Here is a 24184-nt window from a genome sequence, read left to right as displayed (position 1 = left end):
AACTACTTCTGGCTAATCCCATTAGGGGGCGCCACAGCAGATCATCTGTTTCCATCTCTTCCTGTCTTCTGCGTCTTCCTCTGTCACACCAGCCACCTGCATGTCCCCCCCCCCCCACCACATCCATAAACCTCCTCTTTGGCCTTCCTCTTTTCCTCTTCCCTGGCAGCTCCATATTCAGCATCCTTCTCCCAATATACCCAGCATCTCTCCTCCACACATGTCCAAGCCATCTCAATCTTGCCTCTCTTGCTTTGTCTCCAACCCGTCCAACCTGAGCTGTCCTTCTAATGTACTCGTTCCTAATCCTGTCCTTCTTCGTCAATTCCAATGAAAATCTTAGCATCTTCAACTCTGCCACCTCCACCTCCACCTCCTGTCTTTTCATCAGTGCCACCATCTCCAAACCATATAACATAGCTGGTCTGGCAACCATCCTGTAAACCATCCCTTTAACTCTTGCTGGTACCTTTCTGTCACAAATCACTCCTGACACTCTTCTCCACCCACTCCACCCTGCCTGCACTCTCTTCTTCACCTCTCTTCTGCACTCCCCGTTACTTTGAATAGTTGACCCCAAGTATTTAAACTCATACGCCTTCTTCCCCTCTACTCCTTGCATCCTCACCATTCCACTGTCCCCCCTCTCATTCACACATAGGTATTCCGCCTTGCTCCAACCGACTTTCATTCCTCTTCTCTCCAGTGCATACCTCCACCTCTCCAGACTTTCATCAACGTGCACCCTACTCTCACGACAGATCACAATGTCCTCCACAAACATCCATGGAGACTCCTGCCTGATCTCGTCCGACAACCTGTCCATCACATCCATATTTGCATAAGAAAATGGTCGCTGGTTTCGGGCGTTATGCCACTGTATTGTACTGTATTGTTTATAAGGGTGGGGATACCTGCAGTCAGTTGAGACTGAAGATGTCACTTAGCTGAGTGGTGAAATGTATCTGTCAATAAAAGTTGTATCCAGATGAACTGATTCAACTTTCTTTGATTTTCTTACCTGGATTATTGAACATGCATCAAGACAGAACACTGAATTTTTAACTTCGTCATGTCATCATCGCTCGCGTTTCATAGTTTCGACCATGTTTTTCTTAGCGAATGGCTCCAGTATAGGCATTTGTAGAGCCATCATTTCCTGTGTTGCACACTGATTATTAATTTAATCAGCTCTAAACAATTTCCTAATAGCCCTAATAAAAAAAAGAAAAAAAAGATTGGTTGCCAGTAAAACAGATATAGGCTGATTACACAGTGTAGTGTTACTTAATCATGTCCAGGAGAAAATATCTTGATGCGTGCTCGATAATCCAGGTAAGAATATAAAAGAAGGTTAAATTAGTTCATCTGGATACTGTCAATAAACGTTGTATCCAGATGAACTGGTTCAACTCTCTATCTAGAAGAAATAAAATGCAGCCCACAAAAGTAAAAAACAAAAAAAATAGCTGCAAGCCAATTTTATATCTGAAGTTTTCATAATCATCTTAACTACTGTTACAGAGCAGCAGGTATCTACTACTACTACTACTACTACTACTACTACTACTACTACTACTACTACTACTACCGCTACTGCTACTACTACTACTACTGCTGCTGCTGCTGCTGCTGTTGCTACTGCTACTGCTACCACTACTACTACTGCTACTACTACCACGACTACGACTATGACTACCACTACTTTCAGCTGCTCCCATTAGGGGTCACCACAGCGGATCATCCGTTTCCATCTCTTCCTGTCCTCTGCATCTTCCTCTGTCACACCAGCCACCTGCATGTCCTCCCTCACCACATCCATAAACCTCCTCTTTGGCCTTCCTCTTTTCCTCTTCCCTGGCAGCTCCATATTCAGCATCCTTCTCCCAATATACCCAGCATCTCTCCTCCACACATGTCCAAACCATCTCAATCTTGCCTCACTTGCTTTGTCTCCAACCTGAGCTGTCCCTCTAATATACACGTTCCTAATCCTGTCCTTCTTCATCACTCCCAATGAAAATCTTTGCATCTTCAACTCTGCCACCTCCAGCTCCACCTCCTGTCTTTTCATCAGTGCCACTGTCTCCAAACCATACAACATAGCTGGTCTCACAACCATCTTGTAAACTTTCCCTTTAACGCTCGCTAGTACTCTTCTGTCGCAAATCACTCCTGACACTCTTCTCCACCCACTCCACCCTGCCTGCACTCTCTTCTTCACCTCTCTTCTGCACTCCCCGTTACTCTGAACAGTTGACCCCAAGTATTTAAACTCATACGCCCTCCTCACCTCTACTCCTTGTATCCTTACTATTCCACTGTCCTCCCTCTCATTCACGCATATGTATTCTGTCTTGCTCCTACTTTCATTCCTCTTCTCTCCAGTGTATACCTCCACCTCTCCAGGCTCTCCTCAACCTGCACCCTACTCTCACTACAGCTTTTTTGTTACAGCTACATAAACTGTTATATGGATTTCCAGCCAAATGAATGCTTAGCGACGGTTTCTCTCAACCGTTGAATTTTAACAGATGAAAAATTGAAGGGTGAACATTAAGAAGGAACAATCTGTATTTAATGTGACTACAATACATAAAATGTGTGTATGCAAAAGTGATTTTGCATACAAACAACCCCAAGTATTTTAACTCATAGGCCTTCATCACCTCTACTCCTTGCATCCTCACAATTCCGCTGTCCTCCCTCTCATTCCTGCATGGGTATTTGTTGTGCCCTTATACGGGGGAAATCGTGAGGGGAGAGGAATGAAGAAACTGGCACACACCCTTCGCCTTCACTCGTCTGTATTGAGTGACGGAGAGGAGCACTGATTCTCCCCACCGCTACCCCATCGCTGGGATCACCAAGCGATCGACGCAAATTAATCCAGACAAGAACCTGCTTTACCTATTTGTACTAACCTTATACCAATAAACTTAGCACCATACCTGAAATTACATTGAAATCATGTTATGAAAATGGAATACAAGGAGTGCAAGTGCATAACTCTGAAAGGAATGAAATGATGCTTTCTGAAAAATTAAATTATTTTTTAAATTCTTATCTGCTACATATTCCATCTTGCTCCTACTGACTTTCATTCCTCTTCTCTCCAGTGCATACCTCCACCTCCCCAGGCTCTCCTCAACCTGCACCTTACTCTCACTACAGATCACAATGTCGTCCGCAAACATCGTAGTCCACGGAGACTCCTGCCTGATCTTGTTAATCACACACCTCCCCACTGTCACACTTCCCTTATACATATCCTGCAGCGCTCCTTCATACTTCTCTGCAACTCCTGACTTCCTCATACAATACCACACCTCCTCTCTCGGACCCTGTCATATGCTTTCTCTAAGACACAGTGTAACTCCCTCTGGCCGTCTGGCTGCTCGCTAATCGTTACCTGTTAACCTAGCTTCTGATACTCGTTCCCATATCTTCATGCTGTGGTTGATCAACTTCATACCTCTGTAGTTGCTACAGTTCTGCACATCGCCCTTATTCTTGAAAATCAGTACCAGTATGCTTCTTCTCCACTCCTCAGGCATCCTCTCACTTTCCAAGATTGTGTTAAACAATCTAGTTAGAAACTCCACTGCCATCTCTCCTAAACATCTCCATGCCTCCACATGTATGTCATCAGGACCAACCGCCTTTCCACTCTTCATCCTCTTCATAGCTGCCCTCACTTCCTCCTTGCTAATCCACCACATTTCCTGATTCACTATCCCCACATCATCCAACCTTCTTTCTCTCTCATTTTCTTCATTCATCAGCCCCTCAAAGTACTCCTTCCACCTTCTTAGCACACTCTCCTCGCTTGTCAGCACATTTCCATCTCTATCCTTGATCTCCCTAACCTGCTGCACATCCTTTGCAGCTTGGTCCCTCTGTCTAGCCAATTGGCACAAGTCCTTTTCTCCTTCCTTAGTGTCTAACCTGTCATACAGCTCACCATACACCTTTCCCTTTGCCACCTCTCTCTTTGCTTTACGCTGCATCTCCTTGTACTCCTGTCTACTTTCGTCATCTCTCTGACTATCCCACTTCTTCTTTGCCAACCTCTTCCTCTGTATACTTCCATGTACTTCCTCGTTCCACCACCAAGTCTCCTTGTCTTCCTTCCTTCCTCTATCCTGATGACACACCAAGTACCTTCCTAGCTGTCTCTCTCACTATTTCTGCAGTGGTTGCCCAGCCATCCAGCAACTCTTGACTACCACCCAGTGCCTGTCTTAACTCCTCCCTTAACTCCTCCCTGAACTCCACACAACAGTCTTCCTTCTTCAACTTCCACCATTTGAGTCTTGGCTCTGCTTTCACTCTCTTCCTCTTCTTCATAGCCAAAGTCATCCTACAGACCACTATCTGATGCTGTCTAGCTACGTTCTCCCCTGTCACCACCTTGCAGTCTCTAATCCCTTTCAGATCGCGCCTTCTACATAAGATATAGTCCACCTGTGTGCACTTTCCTCCACTCTTATACATCACCCTGTGTTTCTCCCTCTTCTTGAAACATGTATTCACCACAGTCATTTCCGTCCCCTTTGCAAAATCCACCACCATCTGTCCTTCCACATTTCTCTCCTTGACACCATACCTACCCATCACCTCCTCATCACCTCTGTTCCCTTCACCCACATGCCCAACAACCATCTTGTAAACCTTCCCTTTAACTCTTGCTGGTATCCTTCTGTCACAAATCACTTCTTCACCTGTCTTTCACACTCTCTGTTACTTTGAACAGTTGACCCCAAGTATTTAAACTCATCCACCTTCATCACCTCTAGTCCTTGCATCCTCATCATTCTGCTGCCCTCCCTCTCATTCACGCATATGTATATTCTGTCTTGCTCCTACTAACTTTCATTCATCTTCACCCCAGTGCATTCCTCCACCTCTCCAGGCTCTCCTCAACCTGCACCCTACTCTCGCTACAGATCACAATGTCATCCAAAAATATCATGGTCCATGGAGACTCCTGCCCGATCTCATTTGTCAAACTGTCCATCACCATTGCGCCCTCGGTGGCTGGGTTAGAGCAGCAAGTATCTGATACAGTGAAAGCAATATCTGAAATGACACTCAAGTAGGTAGTGATCTCACAAAACAGGCTTCTTGATGCTATGAGTTTGGTCAGTACAAGCTGGACAATCAATTCTCAGATATTGTGATTGATTGTTATGTCTACCTCATTTTACCTGATAAGAGAATTTACTGACTATTAATTGCTGACTCACAAAAGTTACCTCCGCCGCCCCCTTGTGCTCTCTCTTTCTCTCTCTCTTTGTCTTCTCTCTCTGGCTCTCTATCTCCATCTGTCTCTCTCTCTCTTTGTCTTCTCTCTGTCTCTCACTCTCTCTCAATTCAATTCAATTCAATTCAATTCAATTTCAATTCAAAGGGCTTTTTTTGTCGTGAAAGTTTGCGAAACAATGTTGCCAAAGCATCAAAGTGCAATTTGGACAGTTCACAATAACAGTAATAATGAACATTAACACAACATTATACCGATCAATAAAGAAACAACAATAACAATAACAATAAAGAAAGAAAGAGAAGTAGATCAAAAGGTAGAGCATGAGTTGTGAGGAGACAAGTACAGCTGTCACGTGTTGTGCTGGTGGTTTCTTAGGCTGTGTCATGACCTGACATATCTTGCTGCATCTATGGTGCTGACACCATTTCCCCCCAAATACATGTTTTATTTTAGTCTGGTCAGAGACTATATCAACATCTTGGAATTTGCATTTAATATTTGTAAAGAATTTTGTTCTTAAGTCTTCATATGTGCTGCATTGTAGCAGGAAGTGTTGCTGTGTCACCACCTCTCTCTGTGGACAGAGCTGACACAGCCTGTCTTCTCTGGGCAGCAGCTCTGCCTGTGTCGATCAGTCTTTATGGCCACGCTGTGATCACTGAGTCTGTACATAGTTCATGTCTTTCTCACTTTCTGATCAGTCACGCTGGTCACATACTCTGCCATCGTGTATTGTCTGTTTAGAGCTAAGTAGGATCGAAGTTTTCTTTGAGTTGTTGTGATAGATATCCAATGTTTAATGTAATTTTGTTTTTCTTTAGCTATAATTTGGTTGGGCCAGATTGTGTGGGGGCTGTCCTGATGCATTGTGCTGTTGGCTGAGCTGAGCCTCAGGACCAGCTGGCTGAGGGGACTCCTCTCTTTGTTTTCCTCTTGGTAATAGAGAGCTTTGTATTGGTAGGAGTTGTGGTCACTTGCTTTTAGGTGTTTGTGAAATTTGATTGTTCTTTTTTTGCATCTTAATTAACAGGGGAAATTGGCCTAGTTCTGCTCGGCATCCATTGTTGGGCGTGTTCCTGTGTACTCTGAGAATGCTCTTGCAAATCTCAGTGTGCAGGGTTTCGATTGGGTGTTTGTCCCATTTTTCAAAGTCTCGATTTACTAGGGGATTGGTTAAATTATGGATTTGAATATTTTGAGTCATATTCTAACACTAAACCAATCTAAGACTTTTTTTCATAGTATAGAAAGCCCTTCTTCCCTTGTCTATGAGATCATTAATGGTGTGATTGAAATTTCCTGTAGAGGTAATTATTAGCCCCAAATATGTGTAGTTGTGTGTGTGTGTGTTCTATGTCAGTGGAGCCTAGTATGAACCTATTGGGGTTTCCTGACACCTGGGTCATCTCCGGAAGACCATAATTCTAGTCTTTTTCAGATTAACCGTCAGAGTGCAGGTTTGACAGCAGATGATCCAGTTACTGTTGTAATGCCCCCTTAGATGGAGCTAATAATATTAGATCATCTGCAAAGAGTAGGCATTTAATTTCTGTGTCAGAGAGGGTGAGACCCGGACAAACCGGGACGTCTGGTCACCCTATCATCCAGTTCGTATGTGACGCCTGCCGAGAGAACATGTCAACGCTCCTCCACTAGGGGGCAACAGTGCATGTCTATGGCATAAACTGTAGTCAAGCTGTTATCTGAACCGGAAACAGTTGAAATGGCTCATACGATTAATACTTCCGGTATCCACTAGTCCTTGCCGTGCTGACTCCTTAACAATTCGTTTTATTGCGATAGCTGGCTGGCAAGTCATTTCACAGATTATCTACCTATTTTTAGCGAGACGACACTCATATTCCGCTGGTCGTCAGTTGGGATTCTCAAAGCAGGTACGATGAAAGCAAGAGTAATGTGGCGGATGTGGTCTGGCAGTGTGCGTTAGCGGTTGACGCTTGTGTTCTGTGCAAGGACGGTTAAGTCCCCTCCGCCGTCTGCAGTCGGTACAACGCGCCGCTGCTCGGTTCGTTACCGCGACGAAGAGGCATGACGACCACATCACTCCTGTGCTTGCCTCCCTACACTGGCTCCCTGTTATACTTGGAATTGCTTTTTAAAAATCCATTGCTCATTTTAAGCCCTTTAACGGTCTTTCTCCTGCATCCGTTTCTGATTTATTGGCCTTCTCCTTCCGCAGGTGGAGCCCTGCTGGTTATTCCCAGGTCTCGGTCTGTCACTAAGGGTGGTGGGGTTGTTAGAGTCCCCGCACTATGGACCCGTCTTCCTGTCGAACTAAGACTAACCAAGTCTCTAGCTTCTTTTGAATCTGTCGGATTAATAAGAAAATGGCCGTGACCATTAACTACAGTCACAATGGCCATGTGTACTATTCAAAGAGGTTTGGGGAATGTTTGCATATGAGACTGATCGTTGGTTTGGGTCGTTGAGCTGCTGTATTGTTTATAAGGGTGGGGGTGCCTGTAGTCAGGTGAGACTGAAGAGGTCACTGAGATGAGTGATGAAACGTTTCTCTCAACAAACGTTGTGTCCCGATGAACTGATTCACCTTTCTGTGATTATATGAGCAGGTCTGTATGCACAGCTAACACCTGAGATGGCATTAATTAATCACGCGATTAACATCCCTCAGAAAACAAATGCTGATCTCTCTTTATATAATGGCTGCTGTGTTCATAATCTTAACAACCATATTTAAATTATCTTTACTCATTGGTAGATGCTTTTAGCCAAAGCGACTCCAAAACCTTAGCTATTGGCAGAATGGTGGTCATATAGCCAAGCGTGCATGTCATGCTAGTGTAAGTGTGTCTGAGAGCTCCAAGAGGTGGAGAATACCGTCGAAGAATCAAAGCACAAAGTAGATTTATATCCGTATAACCGGCAGATTATGTAAGAAGAGCATAAAATATTAACTGCAGGTAGAGGGATGGCTCAGTATTGGACACCGACAGTAAAGGTATTTGAATAAAAGTAGGCAAATAAACACTGAAGAAAGTCACCTCTGCTATTGAAATAGTGAAAGTGGCTGGTAAACTATTGAACCAGCCATGGAAGCCGGCCTCCTGCCTTGACTGTCATCCACTGGTCAACACAGCCTGGGTCATTTTTAGATAGACAGAAAATCACCACAAAGAAATAGAAATAAGAATAATAATAAAAAAAAATTTTTTTTTTTAATTTTTCTGTCTCAGTGAAAAGTTCATTATATACAATTTAAAAGTCAACATTTTAGTCTGGACTAATTGTAAGGCATTTTGTAAGATAATCAAGTTCTATCTGGCTTCACAGTCCTCCTTGTTTTGTTTCAGGGATGATGTCATTTTGGAGTTTGAGACCAGTGTTGACGTCGCTGTTACAAGGCAAGTTCACAGTTTACCAGAGTTCATCTGTTTCATACAAATTGTCAGGGAGGTTTAATGCCATGTTCCTGATAAAAGACACCATTTTTCCTAAACAGTTGGTGTTATTCTTGCAAAGGGTGAAAATCAGCTGAATGTTAATGTAGTGAAAATCAAATCGGCTGAATGTTAATGTAACATTTAAAAAGGAGGCAGGCGGTGACAGAAGTGACAAGCAATGAAACTGACTTGAGGGAAATCTGAAATATGCTGAACATTCCAAATCCTGTGTGTGTACAGCCAAACAAATGTGTTGTTGGGCTATTTTAGGTTGCTTCTTCATTTTTCAAGTCAGGCATCTCTACTAGCACCAGTTCCTGATTCATTTTCCTGTGTTGTTATTGTGTAACGCTATTCTTTTTTTTCTTGCATTTTTCATTTTCTTTTAAAATTACTGTACAGATAAGGTTTATTAGTTTTACATTAGCCAACTGTGTATCTTTCCAGTTTCTCAGTCTGCCTCCATGTGGACCGCACCTATCCTATCTAGAACCATGGCCACCTTGAATCAGATGCACCGTCAAGGGAAGCCTCCACCTCGTCCTAAACGTGTCAGTGCCATGTGTGGCCGGCCCCAGATGAAGGCAGTCGTTCTGAAGACCATGATCCGCAAACCCAAGAAACCCAACTCGGCGAACCGTAAATGTGCCCGTGTGCGCCTGTCCAATGGAAAGGAGGTAGTAGTCTATATTCCAGGGGAGGGACACAACCTCCAGGAACATAATGTGGTGCTGGTGCAGGGTGGCAAGACGCAGGACCTGCCCGGGGTCAAACTGACTGTCGTCCGAGGCAAATACGACTGTGCTCACGTGGTGAAGAAGAAGCAGTAGTCTTGTGCCAGTGGGGTGAGGTGATTAGCAGATGATGTATATATGTGTGTATGCTTTAATCCATAAATATTATCTTAATTCCATTCTCATGAGTGTACATTGTAAATCTTTCAAAGTAATTGTGGAAATTTTAAAGTTGTTTGAATGCTATGATGGGTCTTTCAAATTATGTATATCATTGTTCCAGACTTTGGTAATTGGAGCAATTGCTACTATTACTCTTTATGATAAAATACAACTTTTGACAAATATACCAGTCTTTTCACAGAAAGTTGAATCAGTTCATCTGGACACTACATTTATTGAGAGAAACGTTTCATCACTCATCTAAGTGACCTCTTCAGTCTCAACTGACTGCAGCTCAATCCTACCTGCAGTCAGTGATTTCTCTGTGATTTCCTTGCCTGGATTATTGAGCATACATCAATACATACTAGTCTTTTGGCAAATATACCAGTTTCCTCTGCAATACAAATGCCTGAATAAACTAAGTCAAACCTGCTCTGATGTTTACAGTGCATAAGTACAGCACATGTGAACATATTGAACCCGCAGGCCATGGCAGGCATTCATGTAAAATTGTTAGTTGGTCTTTCCAACCCAAAAATAACTTGTAGCACCTGTCACATTGGTTCAGTTTTTTTGTAATGCTGCTAACAAGGAACAAAGTTTTCAGTATGTTTGAAAACATCACTGCGTTGGTGCAGCTAACTAGCCCACCTTGCCATTGTGTTAAAATAGAACGGTTCTTGGTCAAATTAATATTATTCTTAGAGCTACAATCCTTAACATTGACATGCAAACAAATGTCCCTTTTGATACTTTCCATCGATGGTGAACTTAGAATAATAGCTAATTCTCAAATATCCAAATCATGAATCCTTTTTTAATTCTGCATTTTAGTAGTTGTTGTTGTGTGGGACTATCAAATCCTCAGCCAAATTTGTAAAAATTTCACAACAATCTTTAAACGACAATTAATTTGTAAATTGACAGAATGCAAGAGATGACTTGAAAAGAAATGCTCTCCTTTTTCCAACTACTATTCCTTGTGTTTGTAATGTCATTTTTTTATTTTTAGATCTTTCTTAGCATCATGTATCTATATAAAGGTGGTACCAGCTAGCACCAGTCTTTACTCAGATTCATCCCAAGTTTTTTTATTTTTTCATAACAGTAAGCTGTCCTGTACTATTATATTTTCTTAGGCGCTAACAGTATTAACTGAAGAGTCACTGACTCTCAAATTTCAGTTTAGGTAAACTGCCATTTGTCATACCAGGCACATATGTAAGAACAGTTTTAGTTGGTTAAAGTTGTTTTATGATCCAAAATTAATTCCTCTTACCAACACCTTGCGAGAACAAATTCAAGAGAAATGGAAGGGGAAGTTCTTGCATTAGGGCTGTTGTCTCAAAGCATTGCTGTTAAAGGGCCTCCTAGACTCAGTCAAGATTAAGAAGACATCGGAATCAAAAAGAGGAACAGAGGAAAGATGGAGCATCGCCTTGTTTGACCTGAGGGAGAAGAGGCCATTCCTGTATAGGAGAAGATGAAATCTTTTCCCTTAAACCAAAAAGTCCAAGTTGCTGCTCGTACCAACTTGTGAATGATCCTATTTATGTTACAGATAGAGGCTATTTTATTATGCCTTCAAATGTTACAGTAATGAACTAGGTGAACTGTTTAGACTAATCAGCTACTAGGATTGGCCAGACTAAACCCCAAAGCCTCGTTTCTGCTGGGAGGTCATTATTATTATTACTCTATTATTAAACTCTAATGTAATTTACCTGAATGAAATGAGAGGATGCATGAATGAATGAAACTGACAAGTAAATCAATTTGAACATCCAGTTCTCCCCGGCTTTGTTTCTGATATTTTGTGTTAAAAGTTTAAACGAGTCAATTTTCTTTTACTTTCGAAGACCTCAACAACGGCGTCGTCTCTGAAGTGGCGCTATGCTAAAGGGGACGGGGGGGCGTAAGTCTAATGTAAAACAAATAGACGGGCTGTGTTTTGTGAAGAAGCGCTTGAAATAACTTAAAAATGCAGGAACTGTACAAGAAAGCGTCATTTTCCGTCTCTCTGATCCAAAGAGACGGTATCCGGACTCGGACGAGGGGGCGGAACAAAACTAGCGAGACGTTTCCCCGTAGGACGCATTTCGATGTCGCACAACTCCGCTGCTACGATGTGCTAACGGCGCAACGGCGCCGTCGCACCGCCGGAGCGGATAGACGCTAAGGTCACCTGGCGCTCGGCTCTCGCGCTCGGCTCTCTGGTAAATAAAAGACAAACTCGCTCTGTGTTGAACGGGGGGGGGGGGGGGCGCCTTCGCCCCAATGCGCGGCGATAGACGTGTGAATTTGACGTGAGCCGACGGCGGTGTAACAAACGGACTAAATGCGGAGATTGGAAATATTGTAACGTTACGGTTTCTCCATCGGTCCGCGATAGTTTTTAATCGCCGTTGAAACGTGTAACGCCGTTTTAGATGCACTGGATAACACGGGCGGTCGTTAAGTACGCACGTTTGCCCTGTTAGTGATTCGTGTCTTTTATCCGATGGTTGTGAACTGACGGGGGGGTCCTTGCTGGGGCACTACCCGAATGGGGTTGTTGCGGAAACAGTGGTCCCTCCTCTTGCCCTGTAGGAAGAGTCTCCGTGTCCGGAGATCGTGTGCACTGATGTTAATGATCTAGTCTCGCTCAGACGGACTCTGGTTCAGACAAAGCGGGAGGCATACTGGCCATGTATTCGACCACGGTTAATGATCATTTAACTGCCATTTCTGTCTTTGGTCACGATCCCGCCGTAACACGAGATGACAGGTCAGGATACACGATTTTAGGTGTATTGCAATTTCTCATTGCGAACAAGAGCTTGACAGACTTTAATGCACCTTAACCAGCCTCCACTAAGATCTGAGAAGCTCTCATGTTGATGTGATAAGCTGCAGTCCAGCCATAGTGAGCACATTAACAGCAATTAGTGAAGATGAGGGAGAGTGAAGGGAGCTGATGCTGACATGGTCTTTAATAGGTGTAACAGTGGGAGGAGACACATAGCAGACCTTGTGATGATGTAAAATAAAATGGTCACACCTCTAGAATTACAGGGGTGGGACAAGTCCAGTCTTAGTGTTGTTGTACCTTCTTGCTTCCTTTTCCCCCCAGATGTTTGATGACCAGTTTAGTGTTGATACAATGCCTAACCAGCCACTGGCACCTAGCGGCAGCACCAGACTCCAGGGGGTGAGCGCTGATGAAGGAGAGGATGATGCTGAATACGGGGTTTTGGTTGTCTCTGATGAAGAGGAACCACAAACTTTTCAGTCTGGTAGGAATGGGTTTACAAAATCTCATGCTTGTTTATTTCTTTTGGTGGTTCACAGCCAAGTTGGTTCAAAGTGGAAGTGTCGTTATTGTCCCTTACAGGGAAATTGGTTTGCTGCCAGGATATATAAAACACAAAAAACGCCAAAGCACTGATAGACAACAAACAACAGGACATAGTGGACAAAGAGATGTAAATTGTTCATTCAGCATCAAGGTCACAGTGCAGAAGTAAAGTATTGTAGCGAATTTGGGGGACAACGCAACCACAGGAACTGCCGTGGCCGGAAAGCGAACCTGTATCGCCCGCACCGCAGGAGACATCGCCAACCGCTCGCCTAAAGGGTCAGATCCGCCAGCCAGCGGCCAGCGTGTCTTCTTATCCATGCACGTTACAGTATGCAGCCTGTGCAAATAAGCAATCTCCGGACAACAGTAAAATAATATCTACCATTTAACAACTGAATGACAGCAGGGACAAACAAAACCTTGCATATCTTGCTCCTTATACTGGGCACCCTCAACCGACGATCTGAGGGTAACAGTTCAAACTCTAACCGGAGGGGGTGATCTTGGCACCCCAGAAGGGAAGTAGCCTTTCTGAACTCCTTCCTATTATAAACATCGGTAAGCTGGGCTTGACTCATCCCTGAAATCTTACTAGCCATTTTGATGAGGCTACTGAGCCTGTTTTTATTGGCCAGAGTCAAATTGCCATACCAAGCAACAATACAGAACTTTAAAACGGACCCAGTGAAACTTTTATAAAAACAAGAGTCATCGTCTCAGAGGAGACACTAAAAGAAAAAATTTCCCTGAGGAAAAAAAGTTGTAGGACGTTTTTTGTCGTGGAAAAAAACATGGAATTCAAAACATTCTTTTGCTGAGAACAGCACCCAGGAATTTATAGCTGTCCACTAGCTCAATGTCAGCACCTTTGATGCTGGTTAGTACAGGACTATGAGGAGTCTTTCTAAAGCTGACTATCATGTCTTTAGTTGGAGAAAGGACATTTAGTTGGAGAAAGGACTCATCACACCAAGAAACAAAATCATCGACCACAAGCCGATGATGTTGCTCCTCCCCTTCAAGAAGACTTATAACAGAATCACCTGCAAATCTGATAATATGTCTGTTAGTGTGGTTGCTACAACAGTCATTGGTGTACAAGATGTAGAGTAGTGGGGAGAGACAGCAGTCTTGAGGAGAACTAGTAGAGGAGTGCAGCTGATTGTAAAAAGAACCATTTACCCTCACATTTACCTTCAAGGTTGAATCAGTTCATCTGGACTGGACACGTTTATTGACAGATACGTTTCATCACTCATTTAAGTGACATCTTTAGTCTAAACTGACTGCAGGTATCCCCACCTTTATAAACAATACAGTTGCATAATGACCAAAGCCAATGATCAGTTTCATATGCAAATTGCTGTGACCATTAACTGGAGTTTCACTGGCCATGTGTACTGTTCACAGAGGATTTGGGAATGTTTGCAATCACAGCATTGCAAGATGGCGATGGTGATGGGGGACATTTTTTGATGTTTACCGTAAACCAACACATTCTGATCAGTACTTAAGAGATTTGACTCTCATCATCCACTGGAGCACAAACTAGAAGTCATCAGGACGCTGTACCACCGAGCTGACAAGTTCCCCATCGACACAGCGCCCAGGGAAGGGGAGAAATCCTACATTAAACAGGCCCTGGTTAAGTGTGGTTATCCTAAATGGCTGTTTGTCATAACCAGGAAAGCACCCAAACAGTGCACCAGCCAATCCAAGAGAGAAGGACAACAGCTGCCTAAGCGTAAACCAGTGGTGATTCCATATGTGGCGGGAGTGTCAGAAAAGTTGAGACGCATATTTGCCAAACACTGCGTCTCAGTTGCTTTCAAACCCCAAAACACACTGCACCAGAAGTTGGTCCACCCCAAGGATCGGGTCCCCCGGCACAAACAGAGCAATACAGTGCACGCTTGTTTAGTGCCAGGAGGATTGCCGTGACTTGTACATTGGGGAAACCAAACAGATGCTGGGCAAGAGGACGACACAACACAGAAGAGCTAACACGTCAGGCCAGGACTCCGCAGTCTATACCATCTACAGGCCAGTGGCCACTCTTTCAAGGATGAGGATGTGCACCTCCATTGATGGGGAGGAACGCTGGTTTGAACGAGGAGTCAAAGAGGCCATCTATGTGAAGCGGGAACGACCATCCCTGAACCGGGGGGCAGGGGGACTAAGATTACGTCTGTCGCCATCTTACAATGCTATGATTGCAACCATTCTCAAGTCCTCTGTAAATAGTACACATGGTCATTGTAACTTTAGTTAATGATGGTCACGTCCATTTTTGCATATGAAACTGATCATTGGTTTCGGTCGTTATGCCACTGTATTGTTTATAAGGATGGGGATACCTGCAGTCAATATAGACTGAAGAGGTCACTTAGGTGAGGGATGAAACGCATCTGTCAATAAAAGTTGTATCCAGATGAACTGATTCACCTTTCTTTGAAGGAAACATATAAAACGAGTCGCCAACCCGTCGATCGCGGTCGACACATCGATCTTGGAAGCATTCCAAGTCGATCGTGAGAAGTTTACAAAATCAGAGAAAACGACCCCATAGATGTAAAATGTTTTTATTTATTCATTATTATTTATTTTAATTTTAAATGCACCTTGTGTGAGCCCTATGTGTAGTCATGGTGGTCGAGGGGCGGGAAAGGGGTATATCTGGCCAATCAAATACAGTTTCTAGGGTAATGGCTGACAAATTACCTCCCTGACTCCCGCTTTAACTAGCTCAGGCACTTCTTGTTACGCTCACGAGCTATCAAGTTCACGAGCTATCAAGCTCACGATCTATCAAGCTCATGATACACAATGGCGGAGGCACAACGGAAAAATAAAAAAACGTACAATTTTTATGTAGAATGGGAACACGATTTTCTGTTCGCCTTAGTAAAGGACAAAACAATTTGTCTGATTTGTCACCAAGGTTAACGTGGAGCGGCACCACAACACCATCCACCCCAAGTTCAAAGACACCTACCCGCTAAAGCGCAGGCTTCATTCGAAGAAAGTTGATGAGCTCAAGTCTGTAGTGAAGGCACAGAAGTCACTTTTTTCCAAACCAATGGCTAAAAGTAAGGCTGCAACAGAGGTATCCTTCCGTGTCAGCTACCTTTTGGCTAAACATAAGAAGCTGTTCATCGATGGAGAGTTATACAAGGAGGCAATGGCTGTTGCCGCCGAGATGTTATTCAAAGAATTCATAAAACAGAGGACATTAAAAATGCTGTCAGAAGTGTGCCACTTGGCCCAGCCACTGTGACAAGAGGGGTGGAGTCATTATCAGAGGACGTGCATCAACAAGTGCTCAAGTATTTATCACTTAGTCAGTGCCATTAGAAGGGAGGACAAGAGGTGAGGACATTTACAATGAGTTTGAACGTTATGGTCATGATAACAGCATTCCCATTCATAAGCTGGTAGCGATCACTGCCGAGGAGGCCCCGGCAATATGTGGGGTGTATTCGGGCTTCATTGCACTGTGCCATCATGATCCCGATTTTCCCAAGTTTGTGAACTATCGCTGTGTGATTCATCAGCAAGCACTGGCTAGTAAAATAGTGGACAGTTGTTATGATTGTTAAGTCGCGCAAAAGGACTTCAGCACCGCTTGTGTAATTCTTTATTAGATGAGCTTGATGCCACATGTGGTGACTTGATTCTCCATGCTGGCGTAAAGTGGTTGAGTCATGGGAAAGTACTGCAGCAGTTTGTTGACTTGCTGCCCGAGATCAAATCATTCCTGGAGTCATGAAATGAGGATCATGAGGAACTGTCTGGTGATGCATGGCTGCTAGATTTAAGTTTCCTCACCAACGTAACAACAAAACGGAACGAGCTCAACTATGAGCTTCAGGGATATGATCAGCGTTGTCAATGCCTTTAAGGCCAATGTGGGTGTGTGAGCCTCTCAGCTGAGGAGTTGAAGGCTGGTGCACTTCCCAAACCTAGAGAAAATGTCACAAAACATTGGAAACTCAGATGCTTTTCTCCCGCAGGAATTCTTCACCCACCTGGAGAAACTGGCATCTGAATTCAACGGGCGTTTTCAGGAGTTAAACGAGGGGAGGTTGTTGCATTTATCTCAAACCCTTCCCTCCCCATTGAGATTGAGGAGGTGGCCCTGAAATTCCAGCAAGTATTTGCTTTACCAATTGGAGTTGACATGGAGATCAGTGATTTGCAAAATGACATCAAGAGACAGTGACTTTTGAGGTCTTGTAAACACTGAAAAGTTTCCCCTCCTTTCATCTTGCGCACTTAAGGTGAAGGCCTACTTTGGATCAACATGTCTCTATGAGATGGCCTTTCCACAGATGAAAATAATCAAGTCAAAGAACTTGTCTTTTCTAACTAAAAGACATCTCACAGACAGTGTCAGACTTGCTGTATCAAAATATGGGCCAGACTACACAGCACTTACTGATAGTGTGCAATCACAGCCATCACATTAAATGTGTGTGTGTGTGTGTCGGGGGGGATCTCGTCCACAGCCATCAGTGGGTATTGCCAGTTTGAAATATGATCTGTTGCAGGCTATTGTGTATAAAAGGATATGATCTGCGTTGTTTGTTGTTGAGAAGGGAGAGTGAAACAGTACTGCACATGACTGGCTTAGTTAGGCCTGTAACTGACTGATTGTTGAGGTTATTATACATGGTGAATGAGTGATAGGCCTGTGGAAATGTTGAAAAATGTTGAATGATAGTTGCACTCACTTCTGATTATACTATTTGTGTGATTAAATGAATACTTTGCTTGTTGTCGTAATTAAATTATAACTGGCTTTTGGTCTTGGTTGGAGACAAATATTTGACAGGGGCTTTGAAACAAAAATAATTGGCTTATGACTGACAGGTAACAAAATAAAGTCAAAGTAGAACTACATTGAGGGCTTGTTTTTTTTTTTGTCATTTTTTGCAAGTGGTAGGTCTTGGCTTACATTTGGACTTGGGATGTGATCTTAGGCTTGAAAAAGGTTGGTGACTATAAAACAACAGTTACAATAAAAACCACTGTCTGACTTGAGGAGCCTGCTGCTGGTCACCACACAATCAGCGCCCCCAGGCTGTGGTGATACAACCTTGAATTTGAAGAAAAATCCATCATTCACATTTACATGTACAAGAACTATACAACATACTGCAGTTGCCAATAAAAAGAATATAACATGACAGATAGCTAGTCTAGAGGGGATCACTCATACCATATAGGTCATTAATGTGTACATTCAAGTATGTTGTGTGTATGTGTGTAAATGCTAAGAGGTGAGAAGATGATAGTTACATCTCTGCTCATCAGTACAAGTTTAAAAATATTGAAATTTAAGTTAAGTTAACACTGGAAGATATTTGATATCACTTCCCATTCCTTTGGTCAGATGGGAGTTCACCAGGCAGGAGAAAACTGCACATCTGTCCTATCTGCAAAAAGAGCTACCCGCGGCCGTCCAGACTTAAAGAACACCTTAAAATCCACGCAGCAGAGAAGCTTTACTCCTGTTCTGTGTGCGGCAAGTCCTTCTCTACCACCACCAACCTGAGAGCCCACGAGAAGACCCACATGGCAGACAAACCCCACCCCTGTACCATCTGTCCAAAGAGCTTCCTCCGTCCCTGTCTGCTAAAGAAACACATGAAGATCCACGTTCGGGATGGACTCATAGCTGAGCCCGCTGACAGCACCAGCAAGGTGAGACTGGCACCAGTCCCATGTTGAGGCTACGCAGTCATGTAGTAAGCTTGTCATAATCAGGGCGCTTGCCTAATTTAGTGTATTAGATGTTCCTACAATATTAGCATTTCTACTGAATTTAGATTCTTTACATTTTTCCATTATTTACCTTGATGGTATGAAATCTTGTGTCAGCTGTCCTACATCCAGGTATCATATGGTTTTATTTATTTATTCAGAAAAATCATTTTCAGTCACTCCTAATGTTAGATCTTAGACATCTCAAAAAAAAATTATTTTTCAGATTGAGGTTTCAGTTACTTTGTGAAATTCATGAGAATCACATTCAGATATTATCTACTGAATAGATCACTATTGTACATTGACTCTTCAGGAATCGGGAACACTTTGTCATTTCACTTCATGCACTTGCGTACATGAAATGAAATGAAATGCCGTTTCCCCCAGCCCACAGCAGTACAACACAAAGACAAGAACACATCCAAAAACTACACGAACACACATATCCAAACTAACACACATATCCAAACTAAACAAAAAAAAAAATCACTGCCCAAGGGAACAACACCAGCCAGGATGACTGTCGGAACCGCCGGTCTGCATGGGCTAGCAGTTAGCTTAGCCCGCCCTGCTTCCGCATCCTGTCAGACCGCCCTCGGCGTTTCCTCCTCGGGCGCAGCTCCAGGCAGGGGCCGTGATCCCCGGGCCACTGGATGAAGCAGACCAAGCTCTCCCAGCCTCTCTAGCGCCAGCTCTCCCAGCCAGACACCCTCGACACACCTCCCCGCACTCCTCACGGCGACATCAAAAACACCACAGTCAACGCCAGGTGAGGCCGCCGCCAGACCACCCTCGGACCACCCTCTCCCAGCCAATCCAGCGCCAGCTCTCCCAGCCATAAAACAAAGACAAAACTTAGACACAGGCATAGACAAAGGCACTGCATGGACGGTACTGGGTGAGGCTGCCGCAAATGTGAATTCACGCCGCCATCTTCCGACACCGGCACTGAGTGAGGGCACTGCAAGCGCAAATTTGCGCAGCCATCTCCCCACACTGGAAGCGGAAGAGCTCTTGAAGCTGTATGGGCTTGTTTATGTCCTGTTTCTCACCTGTTTTCCATACTTCCTGTTCTGTGTTGTCTTTGTCTTTGGTTTACTTCAACTTGGACACTGCTCCTCTCATAGGAATTCTTGTTAAATATAAAGGTTGAAGAGGAGGCGGAGGAGGAGGAGAGTGCGGAGAGGGAGGTGGAGATCAAAGAGGAGGAGGGGAATCCGGAGGAGCAGGTAGCAGATATTTTATGCTCGTTCAAACACACAACAACTTAGAAGTCAAAACCACTTGGCTCATGGAGGTCCTGTCTGTATGAGTGAACATCTACTCACCACTGTCCCTGTAGTAATGGCCATTTCTTTTGAAATGTGATTGTTGCAATTCATGGAAATCAATATTTATTATGAAATGAAATGGTGGCATCATTTCTTGATTCATTTTATATTTACCTTTCAAATGAGAATACTCACTTCACAGAGTAAGTATTCTCAACTGTCGCCCACTGGCTTGTGGAAAATACTATTTTTGAGATCTATTCGTTTGTAGCCTACTGTAGGTTCATTCCTTATGATCCACTTTCTGTTTCCACCTACTGTGAATCACTGAAAATGAACCAGCAAGTTGTGATGGTGTAGAGGGTTGAGTTTGTGTCTGTTCCATATAGTTGATATGGCATTGCTCTGACAGTAGTTTTTACTGTGCGTACATTTTAGCATAAACTTCTAGGACTTCTATACATCACTGAAAGCTAAGAGTTTATTTAGCTCTCATATCAAAAACCACAGTGGTTTGGATAATGGATGGATGGATTAATAACCACTGTTAAAATCATTTCAACTTTTAGCAAAAACACTGACCTTTTTCGGTTATTGCCGATAAAAATGAGGAGCTACAACTTCCCACTACTGGTAAACCCTTTCATCTTTAAAATGAGCTGCTATGTCTCTCATCCAGAGTCCAGACGGCTGGTCCAGACTGTCTCCTGCTAACCATACCTGCTTGGACTCAGAGAGTTTTGTGTTAAACAACGAGGACGGAGACGTCAGCGGTTTGATCAACTCAGACGGCGAGGAGGAGGACTGGAAGCAGGCAGTGAATACGGTCAGCGGTGAGTGATGTCATAGTTTGGAAAACATATGATATTCAGTTTCCCGTAGGGGCTGTGTGTCATATTTCAGCCATCCGGTGGCATGATATGGATATAGATATCAGCAGGTGTTGGTGAGTTGTAGTAATAAAAACAAGACAAAAGACCTACGCTCCACTTCCTAGATGTCTACATTCAAAAACACTGGAGTGTTTCGTTTCTTAAAAACTAGTGACACCCTGCCTAGTGACATCTTTTTTATATCAGTAATATACAAAATAAAGACTTGATTTGTATATTACTGATGTACTTGAAGTATGGTGAGAATTTAGAAGAGAAGTAATGGAGACAGCGTAGATGATATGGAGAACTTAGAGGGCTTTAGGAAAGATCTCGGCCCAGTAGTAACACTAAAATAGAATAAAATGTAGACAATGCACTCAAACACAAGGTCTGCCCCACAAATGTAATTCACGATAGGCAATGCTTGTAATGACTGGCCACACGAAAATCTTCAACAATTGAAAACTGGATAATGTGCCAGTATAGAAAAGAAATACGCTTGAATAGTCCATATTTAGAGAGCGAAACATGTTTGAATTAAATACCAGAAGCCTGCTTTTATTGTTGTCACTGATGACATGTTCCCATAACAACCACTGTCTAACTGTCCTCTGACAGACAAAGACAAGCGTGTCCCAGAAGACAGTGACAGCAAACCCCGACACTGCTGCCCAGTGTGCGGTCGTGACTGCCAGAAAGCATCGGCCCTGCAGAAACACCTCCGGATCCACTCCGGGGAGCGGCCCTACCAGTGCCCCACCTGCAAGAAGAGCTTCACCCAGCAGGTCCACATGACGGAACACCAGAGGATCCACACTGGTGAGAAGCCCTACACCTGCAACGACTGTGGCAAGAGCTTCACCTTCTCCAGCGCCCTGCGCAGACACCAGCGGCTGCACAATGACGACCGCCCCTACCAATGTCCCCTGTGTCAGAAAAGTTTTAAGCAGCAGAGCTCCCTGAAGAGCCACCAGATGATTCACTCAGGCGTCCGCTTCCAGTGCCCCTTCTGCAGCAAGAGCTTCAGCCGTGCACTCGAGCTCAACTACCACGTGGGGATGCACTCCAAGGCAAGACCCTACTTCTGCGACATCTGCAAGAAGAATCTCAGTGGGGCCAGGATCTTCCGCAACCACATGAAGAAGCACGAGTTGGGATCTTTTACATCTTCTTCTTCTTCTTGGGAAACACAGGAAGGCGATATGCTTTCTGACATCTAGCAACTTGGGATAACACATCACTGGAAAAGTATATCAGGATGCTTGTGGTAGCATTTTTTTTTCTTTTTGGAAAGGTTTAGCCTTTACTGGACAGTAAGAAAATTAAGTGCAGAAAGAGATGAGAACATGCAACAAAGTGAACCCTCGTTTTTTGCATAGGCCTTTACCATCACGCTAAGCTCTGAATTTGTTGAGCCAGCAGGACAAATGAGCCTAAACATTTTCCATCCATTTAGTGATTCTTACACATGAACATGCAGACACTGCTGTGTACTTTTGAAAAGAGTAGACAGAAATGCCACTCCGCCCTTCTTCCACTCCAGCCATTGTTTCAAAATTATTTCCTCCTTTTCCTGCCTCACGCCACAGAGAGGTAAAAGGTCAGGGAAAGGCGCTGAGTCTGGAGCTTGTAGAGATGCAGTGCCTTGCTCAGGAGCTCTTCCTCAAGGCAGAGTTCATGGAGAATCAAACCTGGGACTTTATGGCTACATGATCTCTAAGCACAAGTTCTGTCGGAGTCAGCTAATGCACTTGAGAGGAGTGAGCCAATGTAATAATATGGACTCGAAACCAAAAGATAAACCAAACCTGACTTAAAGTTATAACTTATAACATGGAACAGTTTTTCTTTGATACTTGCTATTGTTTGCATTCTGAAGACAACAGCATATCCAGAAAGATCCAAATTGTGAACGATTTTTTAGTTACTCGTAAGAGTAATAGGGAGGATAGAGATGAGTTTTATATCTTTATCTCAGCAGCCAAATGTGTAAAAATAAGGCAGGTATTGGTGAGTATGAGACAGAGGTGGAGTTACAGCAGGAGAATCTCGCAGATGAACTTTCCCTATACATAGTACAACATCAATAAGTAAAACCCAGGTTCAACCCCGTTTCATTTGTTTGACTCTGGGAAAGGTGCTGATTTCATAACTCTGGTGACTGATCTCAAACGGGTCTCTAGGACTCTTGTCATTACCACATATCGCCACAGGGGGTCAGTAAGCTAAACGAGACAATCTTTCAGAAGTGTAACTCTAATTTGATCTCTTTAGAGTTCAATATGTATGTTAAAGAACCATCCTGGTATTTAGCGCAAAGTCAATGACATTTGTGTCCAAGCTTCTATGTAATCCAGTTTGTCTTGTCTTTATAGATCATCTCATACTGACTTATATTACCATCATTTAGGTTCACCATCAAATTAAAGCTGTTAAAATTTCACAAACATGTCACTTAAGTAGTATTATAAATTGTATGGAATTTCATAGAGTATCATGGAGTTTTGAGAAGAAAATATTTGAACGTTGGATAGAGTTGAGGGGCACTTACACCATCTGTTGGAGGAGAATGTGGGTTTGGTAATGAGATGGTCATAGCCGAGGTGGTGGAGTTTGGTTATACAATACAGTGCTGTCTTTGGACAGCATTCCTTGCATTTGCTTCCAATGATATTTATAATGTTTTAAGCTCTTCATATGGAAAGTGATTATTGTTCATTCTGGATGCTTTTTAGAAGAAGAAGCTACTTTATTATCACTTTTCATAGATAGAATTAAATTTATTCTCTGCATTTAACCCATCCTCTGTACACACACTTGAAACAGTGGGCAGCCGCAGTGCGACACCCAGGGACCAACTCCAGTTCCTCGGGTTTCAGTGTTATTTACAGTGCACTATTATTGTCCCGTTGTTTGATGCAAAATCACTTTTGCATACACACATTTTATGTATTGTAGTCACATTAAATACAGATTGTTCCTTCTTAATGTTCACCCTTCAATTTTTCATCTGTTAAAATTCAACGGTCGAGAGAAACCGTCGCTAAGCATTCATTTGGCTGGAAATCCATATAACAGTTTATGTAGCTGTAACAAAAAAGCTGTAGTGAGAGTAGGGTGCAGGTTGAGGAGAGCCTGGAGAGGTGGGGGTATACACTGGAGAGAAGAGGAATGAAAGTAGGAGCAAGACAGAATACATATGCGTGAATGAGAGGGAGGACAGTGGAATAGTAAGGATACAAGGAGTAGAGGTGAGGAGGGCGTATGAGTTTAAATACTTGGGGTCAACTGTTCAGAGTAACGGGGAGTGCAAAAGAGAGGTGAAGAAGAGAGTGCAGG

At 43.4% G+C, this 24184-nt stretch overlaps 2 protein-coding genes across 3 annotated transcripts; both read left to right on the top strand.

Moving 5' to 3' along the window:
- The first annotated feature begins 7017 nt into the window (after nt 1–7017).
- mrps12 (mitochondrial ribosomal protein S12) lies at nt 7018–11371 on the top strand. Its single transcript, XM_056286613.1, has 3 exons — nt 7018–7164; nt 8602–8652; nt 9139–11371. The coding sequence occupies exons 2-3, from the start codon at nt 8604–8606 to the stop codon at nt 9519–9521; spliced, it is 432 nt and encodes a 143-aa protein (XP_056142588.1). The 5' UTR covers nt 7018–7164; nt 8602–8603; the 3' UTR covers nt 9522–11371.
- A 326-nt stretch (nt 11372–11697) lies between these two features.
- Nucleotides 11698–23829, top strand: LOC130118080 (zinc finger protein 271-like). 2 transcript variants are annotated; one of them, XM_056286398.1, is made up of 6 exons: nt 11698–11806; nt 12703–12865; nt 18326–18636; nt 19848–19928; nt 20650–20803; nt 21464–23829. In XM_056286398.1, the coding sequence occupies exons 2-6, from the start codon at nt 12703–12705 to the stop codon at nt 22063–22065; spliced, it is 1311 nt and encodes a 436-aa protein (XP_056142373.1). In that variant the 5' UTR covers nt 11698–11806; the 3' UTR covers nt 22066–23829. The 2 variants fall into 2 exon arrangements, with proteins under 2 accessions (XP_056142373.1, XP_056142374.1); XM_056286399.1 differs by lacking the exon at nt 12703–12865 and having other exon boundaries at nt 11705–11806.
- The last annotated feature ends 355 nt before the right edge of the window (nt 23830–24184 follow it).

The sequence above is a fragment of the Lampris incognitus genome, chromosome 9, assembly GCF_029633865.1.
Source record: "Lampris incognitus isolate fLamInc1 chromosome 9, fLamInc1.hap2, whole genome shotgun sequence".
Lineage (NCBI taxonomy): Eukaryota > Metazoa > Chordata > Actinopteri > Lampriformes > Lampridae > Lampris > Lampris incognitus.
The sequence above is the reverse complement of the archived record's forward strand: the minus strand, read 5'-3'. Positions and strand labels throughout refer to the sequence as shown.

What these genes read in the sequence shown, in the direction of transcription:
- mrps12 (XM_056286613.1), top strand. Translation starts at nt 8,604, where the DNA reads ATGATGTCATTTTGGAGTTTGAGACCAGTGTTGACGTCGCTGTTACAA. An exon ending in GTTGACGTCGCTGTTACAAG is followed by an intron (nt 8,653 to 9,138) that starts GCAAGTTCACAG and finishes GTATCTTTCCAG; the next exon opens with TTTCTCAGTCTGCCTCCATG.
- LOC130118080 (XM_056286398.1), top strand. Translation starts at nt 12,703, where the DNA reads ATGTTTGATGACCAGTTTAGTGTTGATACAATGCCTAACCAGCCACTG. An exon ending in ACCACAAACTTTTCAGTCTG is followed by an intron (nt 12,866 to 18,325) that starts GTAGGAATGGGT and finishes TCCTTTGGTCAG; the next exon opens with ATGGGAGTTCACCAGGCAGG. An exon ending in AGGGGAATCCGGAGGAGCAG is followed by an intron (nt 19,929 to 20,649) that starts GTAGCAGATATT and finishes TCTCTCATCCAG; the next exon opens with AGTCCAGACGGCTGGTCCAG.